Raw genomic sequence first — 12744 nt, 5'->3', positions numbered from 1 at the left:
TCAAAAAAATGAGTGACAGACTTAAGAAAAGCAATGAAAGACGAGAAAGCAGATAGAACAATCTGAAATGAAGTCATAGGTTTATGATTTTTACAAAGAGGTGCTGGTTTTCTTTCATCTGGGACTGTGGCACCGTCGAGAGTCGGCCGGCGTCTGCTGGCTGCTGCCTCTCTGTCTGCCTCTCCTGGGGTCCCTCTCATTGTACTCATTCTTTAACATAACAGCATATTAGGGCACACCGAAAGAAAGCAGGACGGGGGAGGAGGAGGCAGAACTAGCCGCAGACTAATTAGATTCTGCTGGATCTCGTCGATATAAGTGACACCTGAGTGATGTGGTTAACAAGAACCATGGCAATGGCCCACCAGGTCAAACTGCACCCCACCTACTCTAGGCTTTTTACACTCAATGCTCTTTTCCTCCTGTATTTAGTCTTATTTAGAATCGGTCACTAATTTGAGCTTTTGGAAGAAGTTCTTGCGTAAAGCGCGAAGTCACGCAGGGCGAGTTTAGAGCCGTGTTTGTTTTTACTGCTTTAACAGTTAAATTGAACTGAAGGACGTCCCAGATGGCTGCAAAATGTTAACGTTTTGAGTGTTTGACAGGAAGCAGGAGAGGAAGTCTGACCCTGAACATAATCTGAAGACAAAAAAAGCTGAAACTTTATGGGAAACTCAGTGACTCTAATATTTGAATTATGTTTAATCCTCTGTTAATAGATTGATCTTTTTAGTTTTATTTACTTCCTTTTATGTGTTGTTATAAAACACATTTTCCAATTAGACTCCAATAGCATTTCATAGTAATTTAGGAGGGTGCAGTAACTGAGATTTGTAGAGGGGCAACAGCACACAAAATCACAGTAGGTACAATTTAAAGGTACAGAGGATGATCTTTTATTTCCGGGTGAATCATCTAAATAAGCGGTCCTCTAATTGTCAACCTATAGCAATATTTTTCTGCGCATGCGCACTTTTAGGCGTATATATGTGGTGAGCTACGGTTTCAGACAGTCATTGAAGCTCACCTTTCTCACCACGCTTCTCTGAAAATGGCAGAGGGTCGTAAGAGAAAAATTGTCTTCGAAGTGTAGGAGAAGTAAAGAAAGGCCTCAGAATAGGCAGATATATCCCAGAATGCATTGCAAATCCCCCAATAACTCTGCTCTCCATCCCCCCCACTATGTCTGAACACCTTCCTCTTCATCTTTTTAATCTACCTGCAGATACCTGAACTCTTCCACGTTCAGTACTTGCAGTCTTTCCATCATATGTTCTCAAGTCTCAACCTGTACCTCAAACTCAAAACAGACGAATGAAGGATGCAAGACAGCTGATTAATTACACTGAGGTTGCAACAGTGTTTTGATAGTCATGTTCAAACTAATTATTTTCAGAGTTTTCTAATGTTTTTATCAGCTAGAATGAGATGTGAGCGGACACAGAAAATGTCCCTTTTAAATATCCCCAGCTAACCCCGTTTATCATGTTTGTTTAACCTTTTATTGTCTCTATGCAACAGAAAAATTATAGTTTGACATCCTGGGGCAAAATAACATGCTTGGTCAGCTCAGCCAGCTTTTATATCACTGCTGTAGAAAAGCAGTAATTAATGCAAGCGGAACGTGTTGTGACTGCTCCGACATTAACCCACATGCTTAAAAATGTACAATTCCCTGAGTTACATCATGCTGGTAGCTCACAAGTTAAAAACAACCCTGACCCAGTGCACAAACCACTGATGTAGTCACTTCGATCCTCTGTGCTATCAGAACGAATAACTTTGCCTTTTCTAAGACAGATTTATGAAAAAAAGGAAAAGATTTGAGCTGGTTTAATGCTTCCATTTTGCATGGTTTTCCTAGTTCTGGGTGGTTGTTATCTGAACAGTTAGGAAAGAGATCAGTAACAGTTCCCCTCCATCTCTGCAGAGATAAGAGATATCGTCGCTGGTGGTCCCTCCCCGCCGCCGTGCTTGTTGTGTTTATGCGTTGACATTGACACCTGTGCTGATTTCCTGCAGGATTGTACGTTTCCCCTGGCAAATGGACGAGGAGAAGGTGCGGCGTGTGTTTCGGGAGGCGGTGAAGATCTGGAGTGATGTCACACCTCTCACCTTCACCGAGGTCCGCAGAGGGATGGCGGATATCCGGATCGACTTTTCCAGGTAACAGCTCAAAGCGGAAACGGAACGAGATGCATGTTTTCTATTCATTCTGACTTTTAGTTTGAAAGTTTGCTTTTGCATGAAAATAAACACATCCTATTCTGGAATAGTGGTCCCCAAACTCCATTTGCTGGGACACCTTTGATTTACAAGTTAACGACAAACCTTTTCAACGCTTGGACAAGGAAAAATAAACTGCATACTGAAGTCTGTTAAAACACAAAACTAACGTTTAAACTTTCTAATTTTTAATTCATTATTGTTTTGTGTGACAGAATTTAGCATTGCTATCAATAATTTCTTTATAAAATACTTCTCAAAAAGGCCCGGTATATTCCATTTCATTCTGCCACGGCCCCCTGCAATTACATCTGTCTTCCCTAGGGGGCGCCTCCTCCTCTTTGAGATTTACTTTCATTTAGTACACATTTACTTTTCATTTAAGCACAAATTCTACTTACTTGTGAATCATCCATAAACAGGATAGACGTCTTACCTCATACTACTGTAACTGTCCCTAACTTTATTCCAAACGCTTTAAGATGCCTGAAGAGAATTAGCTTGATCCAGTCGACTTCACAGATTCACACTCCTGGTTCTGGTCAACAATGTTTGGCTTTAGCAGAGACCGACAATGATTCAACTAGGCCTTGTTTATTTGGTACTGATCCAGTAGAGATGATCTTATGTTTAGAGAATCTGCAAAGTTCAGATCCCAGACTCAGAGTTTGAGCAGAAGTTTTTAACTCATCAAGAGGCCTGAGGAGCTTCAGGTTTCATTAAAGCTGCTGCTCTTAAAAAAGAGGATAAGATAAAGGGGATATGAATGTTCTTTGTCAAAATGCATAAGCAGAAGCTAATACAAAGTGGAATTGTTTCCATTGAATAAACAACACAAAGAACATACAGTGATGAGCAAAAAACTGCAGCAAAATGTAAATTTAGTCTGTTTTGAACCTGTTAGTCCTTTTCCGGATGATTCTGCTTTCCTGAAGAACGTGCTTTAAACAGGCTGTGCTTTGGTGGGTCTCCTCTAATCTCAGCCGGTGTTTATGGCGTGGACATCCCATGTTTTTTTAATCACCTCGTCAAGGCGGTTTCTTTCCTGTGCCATGAAGCTTCAGTACCACAGTGTTACACTTCGACATAAGATGCACTCTGTTGTGGCTCATCAAAAAGATAATGAGCCCTTTGAAGGATGGTCCTATACTTTTCCTGAGGAATAAAATCTGATTTATACTCAGAAACCAGGTCGTCTGCGTGTATGCCACAGTGAACGCAAATGTTCCCCCCGCTCCTTCCGCAGACGCTCTGATGCACCTCTCCAAAATTGTAGGTGACCGCAGACAGGAGGCTTCTGATTGGTCAGATCTACAACCACTCTACACTATGCGTATTTCCTGTTTGGAACCTTACTGGCTTGTTTTGTTTGTATGACCGCCATTGTGGAAAACGACTTGCGAAGTTGGACCAGCTAGAAGAGCGAGGTGCGTGTTATGTCCCTGCCTTGTCACACAAACTTGCCCCCACTTCCTCACCGCCTCGGCCATATCTAGACCCACGGCTAGTTCATGATTGTCCGTCTTGCATTTTGCCGTGGAATACTATAGTGCAGACCATGCTTCAAAACTGGGCATAAATCAAAACTACCTGCAACAAGCTCACTGCGACACACTGCTTCGGGGGGATAACCAGCCCTTAAGAGGCTCTGTTCAGTCTTCGTGTTATGAGTTCTTGAGAAGTCAGAGAAGATGTGAAAACCCAGGATGTTAATGTTATCCTCACTCTTTACTGCCTCTATGTGTATCTGGAACATGGCTTTATACATACTTGTGGACATTACTGATATCCACATTAGCTTACTTGGTTTTGCTAGTGTAATATGCTCAGAACGTAGTAGCCAGAGCTCAAGCGAGACAGACAGTGAATTACTTAAAAGCGTTTATTCTGAATACAAGAGCGGGCTGTGAATCTGCGGTTTCAGTGGTTAGGGCATCTATGACTGAAGCTCTGTGGGAGAGAAACACAGATTAGTGACTGCGATAATCTGAAGGAGGATGATTATTTATGCGTGAGTCACTAACCTTGTTTAAGAGCTCCATCCAGTGTCTAAAGAATGGCTATGGCTCCAGTCGGTTGACCCAACAGAAGCAGCAGATGCTGCCAGAGAGTTCCAGACATGGAAGGCTGCAGAACAGACAGGAGACCGGAGACAGGCAGGCGAAACTAATAAGAGAGGGACAGGCAGGCTCAGAAGTCCAAAGGCAAAAACGGGTCAGGATCGGATAATCAGGACAATAAGTACCCTGGAAAACTCTCTTCAAAAAATGCTCAAGAATAATCTGGCACATTTGGCTGGGAAACAGGGAGCTTAAATAAGAATCTGGAACAGGTGATTCTGATCAGGAACAGGACAGAGCTAGACAGGTGAAAGAAATGAGCAATCAAGCCAGCCATCAGTGCCAAAATCATGACAGCTGGTCAGGACAAGGTTTTCTGAAAACCACTGGATTAGATGGTGGATTTCATTTGTGCAGTGAGTCTCATCTTTGTTGTTGTTGAGATCCATCATGGTTGTATTAATCACAAGTATGTTTTTGGGGTGGAAAGCGGTGAATGAACAAAGTAAAGAGGAGTGGACTGAGCACACAGCCCTGAGGTGTCCCCATGTTCAGAACCAGAGAGGATCACCCTCTGTTTGCTGTGAACATTAAATAAAGCTTAGAAATTGCTGCATGTTAGTGTTTGCATTGTTCAGCGTAGAACAGGCTTGATTTATTCCCACAGAAAAATCCCTTTGGCTCGACGGTGGAAGGAGAGATTCTTCTCCTTCATTAGTGAGTGGAAAAATAATTGAGAAAAAAACTTTGACGAGTACAAATTAATATTTTAATACTCTTTCAAGTTGTTAAAACAATTCTTGTTTTTAATATTTGTTGTTTGAAAGACAAATATTAAATAGGAGCAACTGTTAAGATAAAAGTGGACTTCTGTTGGTCTAAACTGTGTTCTGGATAAAAACATGTTGATAATTTTTGTTACACCAGCCAAACAGACTCTGGCAAACAGCTGTGCTACAAAGAGATTTACAGAGCTGTAAAGATGAGGACAGAGATAATGGAGCAAGAGGGGACAAGCAGGCACCACTCTGCTGACACTAATGCTTTATGTGCGATTGGTATCTGCTGACTCTGGGTTTTTATTCTGTAATAATTTCTGTGGTTTTCCCGTTTGAATCATTGCATTTAAAGCTTATTGTCCCAGAAATGTTTATGCGGAAATGCTAAAGTGACAAAGTGAACCTCAGATTAATCTCAACAGAATGTTTAAGTCAATTTTATGCACTTATTTCAGTTTGATATTAAGAACTATTGATAAAATCGCCAAAAAAATACTTAATCGCTTCTGACTTGTGTGAGATTTATCTTTTTTTTTTCTTTTTACAAAGTAGTTTGTTTCTGATTGGTGTGTTTGTTTCATTCATATGCAGCTACTGGCACGGAGACAGCCTCCCGTTTGACGGTCCGGGTGGGATTCTAGCGCATGCTTTCTTCCCAAAAACACATCGACAGGGCGACATTCACTTTGACTACGACGAGACCTGGACCCTGGGGAATCACATGGGTGAGTGTTTGGATCACTTTAGTTTGTGTCTGTGAGTTTGTTCTTACTGTGAAGTTTGCTCTAAAAGTTAGAAACTTTGTTAAAAGTGAACAATGTATGCTTCTATGTATCAAAAATACTATCAGACCTGAAATGTGTGTCTTATTTGTATATTTTCCTCATATATTTAATAACAAATAACTTGATGATGTGTAGAAATATAAAGCAGAACTGCCTATTCTGTTTGCTATTTCTGGCTAAGTCAATGTTCACATCAGACTGAAAACTATCTAAAAAAAAACCCACAACCTATTTGTAAAGTATTATTTGCACAAAACAAGGCATATCAAGTCATTTAATTCCAGTATTTGTTGTTATTAGTTGCTCTATATGATTGATGCCCAAAGTCAGTCCTTGAGGGATGCTGTCCACCTGCTCCATCAGCGCTCTGCTCCACCCCGCTAACCTACATCGTGCGGAATACTTTCATGTTAACCAATGAGAACTGTTCCACATCCACCGCTACTCCTCCGCACGTCACCATCCACATACGTCTTCTCCGTCCGTCCCAGTTAAAATAAGGAGCCGAGTTATTTTTTGCTCCACTCCGGTCCAACCAGGTCAAGATCCGGAATTGCAATCGCAATAAACAGGACAAAGAATGGCAAGAAGATCCAGTTTATCATATTAAAATATGGTAACCACAGATCGGTAACTACAAATTACAGCATAATTCTTATATATTCCCAAAAACTAAGACCGTTTGTTTAAATTATTGGATGCAAACTATTGGTACTTCAACATACCAGGAAGCTGATTTCTCATCTTAATCAAAATATTAATTTTATACCGAGAGGCTAAAAAAATTGATCAAATCCAGTCAAAATGCCCAACAGCGCCTCAGACAACTTCAAAAGAAATTTCTTATCGCAGGCGTGGATGAAGAGAAACAGGTAGAGACATAAGTAGTTCATACAAACCATGTATGAGCCTAGTTATCCCTGTTACAAAAATCTACAACAAAAAGAAAATATTAGGGCAGAAACTGCACATATGCGGATGGGATTTTTTTTTATACGTCATATTAAATTAAGTTTTCATTATTGCATGTTTTTCTCCTGTGATTTAATAATAATATCGCGAATGCTCTGCTCGAACTCTGAGGAAGTCGGAGCAGAGCAAGACGGGAGGAACAGGGAGGCTGGAGGCTTTGCTTTGCACAGGCGGTCAGGAGCAGCCTGGTTACGAAGGATGTGGGATTACAGGGTTAGAAGTTAGAACATCTGCTCCAGCACAACTGATTTTAATTGATGGCTGATTAACAGGATGTTGCTGAACTGCAATTCTCTGAATCAGCTGTGCTAAAGCAGAGAAACCTGCCTTCTTTATGTAGAAGGACTGAATGGATTCAGATCCGTTTTTACAGACAGTTACAGGTGATTTGCAGCAAAAAAGGAAATAAAAAAAAACAGATAATAAAAGCTGTTAATCCGTTAAAGTATTTACAGTTTATCATGTGCATGTGAATCATAGTATGTATGATGTGCAAGAAGAAGCAAACCAGTAAAACAAAGAGGTTAACCACTTTTTTAAATAATGTTTAAAAATTTAATTGGTAAAAGGTTTGTATGATGAATGATTATCTAAAGGTTAACATGTCTGATATATGTGTGTTTGACGTGAGCAGATAAGTGAGAACAGGTGTGAATCAGCAGGTAAAGGGCCTTTTTTTCTTGTTTGACTCAGGTGACTCAAATAGCGAAATCCCCACAGTCTGCTGCTTTAAGCAGGTCAAAACAAACACTCACCTGTATTCAGACCCCGTATGAACTCTCCCCTCCTCCCTGCAGGTACAGACCTTCTGCAGGTCGCCGCTCATGAGTTTGGGCATGTACTGGGCCTGCAGCATTCGCGTAAACCAAAAAGCATAATGTCCGCTTACTATTCCTTCTCCTACCCGCTGAGGCTGAGCGAGGACGACAAGCAAGGCATCCAGTACCTGTACGGAGCTAAAACACAGGTCCTACCCCCACCGCCAACCCCGGCTCCACGGGCTCGGCCTACCAACACAGAGACCAACGACCTTAATGTGAGTGCAGCCTGTGGTAATTTGAATAATGACCTACTTAAAAACACATTTGCCTCATTTTCCTTTAAAGATTCAAACATGCAAATATGTTTGCCTTCAATGCATTTTATCAGTTAAACAAACATGAGTTTGTACCTCAGGAAACAGATGAACGTTAGTCAGGTAGGAATCAGCCAGTAGGCCCTATTATCACTTTATCTCCATTAGTAGAAATCCTTTCCAGCAGTGGCAGCTGGCCAATAGAGGGCGCTAGTGTGCTGCCCTACACCCAATGGCCCTGATTAGAACATAGAAATAAAAAAATATATATATTTATATATTTTTTATTTTAAATTAAAATATAAAATATTTCAAAATATATCTCTATATATTTTTTAGATGTGCAAGATCAATTTTAAATCTTTCATGACTAGTAAAGCTTCATTCCATTTCTCTTCGATTTTGGTGACGTATTTCCACCCAAGGGCGCAAAAATCTTTTGCAAGAAGGCTTATAACGAACTTAGAATAACGAACAATCTGTAAAATTATAGTCTACTCTTTCTAGGTGTTTGTTAATTTGCATAGTTCCTCATAAATAAACACATTCTCAGAAATAAATAGTTTTTATATATAAAAAAATATAAAGCTGACTAAACTGGTAAATTGTTTTTTGTTGTTTTTTTTAAGTTTGCGACACAATATTGGAAAACACAGATTTGCCTTCACAAAGCCTCAGAAGGACAAGATTTACGTACGAAAAGTAAACCTGTACAGTAAATTATTATTTGTTTTTATAAAGTGTTTTTATTATGTTTTTGTTGTTGGTATTCATATAAATATAGTGGTGTATATGTTTGATTGGTTTTTGCTTTCCAGTGGTTTTTTCTTTAGAATTATAACGTTGTCTGTTTTATCTGCAGCCCGACGCCTGCCAGACAGACTTTGACGCCGTCTCGATGATCCGAGGGGAGCTGTTCTTTTTTAAGTCGGGCTACGTGTGGAGAATCAGGGACCCCGGAGGATCTGGGCGCCTGGAGAGTGGTTACCCAGCGCTGGCCTCCCGACACTGGAAGGGGATCCCCAGCAAGATTGACGCCGCCTTTGAGGACAAATCGGGAAACATTTGGTTCTTCCAAGGTGCGTTTGCACAGTGATTGAGGTGCAGTAACACTTTTTATGGATTTAAAAGGGGTTTCCATAAACCTCCCACCACAACATCTTGGGGGAAAAAGCTGAATTTGAAATTTTTTATAGTATTTAAGGAGATAAGAAAGATGAGACACAGACCTTTATTTCCAGTTTTAAAATTTGGTTGAATCAGGGTTTGGTATTAAACACAGCATTGAGCTGAATGTACAAAAAAGCAGTAAACATAGAAACATTTTTATGGATAACTTGTAAATATGATTCAATATTTGTTGTTAAACAAAAGGTTTCTGAATTTTACCCTGGATGATAATTTAGTTTGAAACGATACATTAAGATAAATAATATTGAAATTATTCATTTTCATTTAATCTCTATTAAAGTCTTTAGGGATTCTTGTAGTCTCAACGAGGCATCAATGGAAATGCAGATTTCAATCATTTTTGGTCTCTGCAGGAGATAACTACTGGGTGTTTGACGCTGAGATGCACATCAGGGGGCCTGAGTCCATCAGAAATTTAGGGTTGTCCGTACCCAGCATCCAGGCCGCACTTCGCTGGGGTCACGACCCCAACTACAACACCTACTTCTTCAGGTCCGGTAGCTACTGGAGGTTTAGTCCCCGGGAGAACCGGGTTGAGTCCCCGCACCCACGCAGCATGCAGTACTGGAGAGGTATACCCAAGGACGTGGATGCTGCCTTCAGGGACATACACGGTATGAAGGAAAAATAGCTTTTTCTTTTCTTCGATAACGAGCCCAGGTTAAACTGCATCCACCATCAGTTTCTGACCAGCAGTCTGTCACATTGATTGCTCACCACCTCTTTACCAGAATCCATCAAAAAATAGTTTTTTGCAGTAGTGTCAAAAAGTACACATATTTGTTACTTAAGTAGAAGTATAGATACTGTAGTTTAAAAACACTCTGGTAAAAGTTAAAGTATCATCTAGACCTCTTTACTCAAGTCAAAGTGAAAAAGTATGTGCTCCAAAACTACTTAAAGTATAAAAGTATAAAGTAACCTTTAAAAAAACAGCCAGATGTATATGAATTGAAAGTTCAGTTTTTCGACTATTTTGAAAATTCTTTGAGATAGGGCCATGGATGAGGGAGGTCTTGTTGGTCTCCGTCTCCCAATTCGCTCTCACCTGTGTCCGACCTTTCAGACATTTCAACATCTTTTTCTGAATCCGACATTGTAGCATGGCATAGACAATTCACGTTTGCTGTTTGAAGAACACCTGCTTGCTTCTGATGATTTCCTTTAGCTAACCAATGAGTGTTTGCGTTCAATGACTCATCCAATCACACTAGTTTTCACTAGATGTGGATGGAGCCAATGATCTGCATTGGATGGCGCACATGATGTGAAATAAGTATTTATAAACATAAAACCGAAGCCAAGAGTAACGAGTAACATTTGTCTTAAAAATGTAAGGAATATAAAGTACAGATACTTGTGTGAAAATGTAATGAGTAGAAGTCAGAAGTAGGAAGAAAAAAAGTAATGGAGTAAAGTGTAGATAACTAAAATGTGTACTAAAGTAACGAAGTATTTGTTGAAATTTACTGGCTGCAGCCATGTGACGATCTAAAGGACTTATTAATGTTTTTAGCTACATTAAGAGTAGATGATTTGATTCTGACTGAACTAAGGGTCAGATATTTTTAATACCTTGATGCAAATCTAGCTCGAAGCTGTCAGAGAGGATTTCTATTGTTTACTATCACAACTTATCACAATTTTGCAATATGTGTTGCCATATTTTTCCCAGCTATCAAAATGAAATGTATAGATAAAAGACCAAGTGCTGTATATGTTTATCAGATGATATTGATCATTTAGTTGTTTTGGTATCCATGTTGTTTGGGGTTAGAGTCAGTCCACGTCTTTCACTGTGACTGCCTCAACTACTGGTATGGCGCTGCGCCACACAGCAAAAGGGCTGCCAGAGTGCCGATGCAGAGGTAGCCCATTTTCCCTCATTTTTTTAGGTGAAAGAGTTGGTTTTTTAAAAATCGATTCTAGGAACTGAAAGATCGATATTATATGAGGCAGCCAAAAATCACAATATATCGGCAAAACGATTTTTTCCCACACTGCTAAATACAACCAGAGCATTAAGCTCAGGTTCAAGTTCATCCACTCTCTCTCCCTCATGATGACTGCAGTGATGTTTAGTAGAGCAAACCTCCACCTCATGTTAATAGATAATTAGCTGGAACTAAAAATTTTGTGGTCAGAGTCAGTATTAAAGTTTAATCGCTATCTTTGGTCTGGGTTGATCCATGTCTTTCTGTTCCTGTGTGCAAAGACACACCAGGCTCCTTCTCTGCAGATGGCAGCGCAGCTGCTCTGAAATCTGCCGTTTTCCTCTGCTGCAGCGTTATTTTGTTGTTGTTTCTTTTATTTATTGTGTGAAAGACGATGGACCAACATCCCCGAATGTAACCTTATTGAAGCTGAAAGCTTGATAATGATTGATAGTCTTAAACATTTTACGTAAGTAGTCTTGGTATGAGTGCAAACTGTATAAAGGTCATTTGCATTGAAAACCATCTTTAGATCTTATTCAGATAAACTTTAGCACGTCATAGGACCTTTAAATCATATAAAATGCTGAGTGGCTGTTTAAAAAAAACAACATTTAACCCACTCTAATATGATCCCTCTGATGCAGTTCCATTCACTCTGATGGGATGTCATTGGATGCATCTTTACATACTTCCTTAGTTTCCCGAAATAATTAAACGATCTTTTCTCGTTCCACTTTGCAGGCTTTGCCCATTTCATCCGAGGACGTCAGTACTGGAAGTTTGATCCTGTCGGCATGAACTCGTTGGAGGGATACCCTCGCTACATCGGCGTGGACTTCTTCGGATGCAGGAACGAGTGAGTCTGGTGAAGAATTACGTATCCCGATTCTCTTGATAACGAAGAGGAATCATTGGAATAAAAACTGCAGACTCAAGAGGACAAGATGATCTTTACACCTGTTCATGCTCCACCGCACTTAGTGACACTCAGATACATTTGCGCCTTTTTCTCAGGAAAGAAAAACGAACAAACAAACAATTAAAAAACACGTTACCTTCCCTCAGATCTGGCACCTCCTGTGCAGCTCTACTCGTATTTATTTTTGCACATGTTTTTTGTCACAGCGATTCCCGAGTCCTGGATTCGGTCTGAGCCAGAAACCGTTTCACAAACTGTTGTACTAAGTGTGGTCAGTGTTAGATGTTTTGGTTAGTAATTTCATCAACAACACACCTCAGAGAGTTTGAAGAGTGATATCAGACTTACAGCAGATTTCATTCATTTTCAGGCTGGATTTGGACTCCTTAAATGGACCAAAGGGTCTTGTTGAGGTTCTTGCAGCAATGTCCTGTCAATGTGCTGATGTGTCAGAGCAGAATATTTTTACTAAGGATATGAGCAGAACTTTGATTAGGAAGCCATAGTAGCTTAGAGAACATGTACCTCAGAGGTGTCGATGGTGTCGGAGACAGGTCGTGTAGTAATATGTAGGATGGTAGATAACATGTAATTGCCTTGCTCAGTGGCTCATCCACATATTAAGAGTGAGGAAGCTGAAATCAAAGTGAAACAGTACAATCAGAGGCAGTTAATCTTATTAAATTGAGACCAATCTGGTAAACAGTGACCACACTAAGGAAGCCTGGTTGATTGAATCAAGGCTTTGACTTCTCTGAACAAGCATGTGGCGACAGTGGAAAGGAATTTAGAATCCAGAA

The 12744-nt window shown here is 40.1% G+C and overlaps 1 protein-coding gene across 1 annotated transcript in view; it reads left to right on the top strand.

Annotated features, from left to right (window-relative positions):
• Nucleotides 1-12034, top strand: part of mmp11a (matrix metallopeptidase 11a) — a 45727-nt gene extending 33693 nt beyond the window's left edge. The window contains exons 3-8 of the mRNA XM_038306523.1: nucleotides 2023-2166; nucleotides 5657-5790; nucleotides 7620-7858; nucleotides 8760-8976; nucleotides 9442-9702; nucleotides 11767-12034. Coding sequence (XP_038162451.1) covers nucleotides 2023-2166; nucleotides 5657-5790; nucleotides 7620-7858; nucleotides 8760-8976; nucleotides 9442-9702; nucleotides 11767-11885 — 1114 coding nt within the window. The 3' untranslated portion in view covers nucleotides 11886-12034. The remainder of the gene's footprint in view (nucleotides 1-2022; nucleotides 2167-5656; nucleotides 5791-7619; nucleotides 7859-8759; nucleotides 8977-9441; nucleotides 9703-11766) is intronic.
• Nucleotides 12035-12744: the final 710 nt, after the last annotated feature.

This window comes from Cyprinodon tularosa, unplaced genomic scaffold (genome assembly GCF_016077235.1).
Source record: "Cyprinodon tularosa strain WSP-4 unplaced genomic scaffold, ASM1607723v1 ctg583, whole genome shotgun sequence".
Classification (NCBI taxonomy): domain Eukaryota; kingdom Metazoa; phylum Chordata; class Actinopteri; order Cyprinodontiformes; family Cyprinodontidae; genus Cyprinodon; species Cyprinodon tularosa.
The sequence above is the reverse complement of the archived record's forward strand: the minus strand, read 5'-3'. Positions and strand labels throughout refer to the sequence as shown.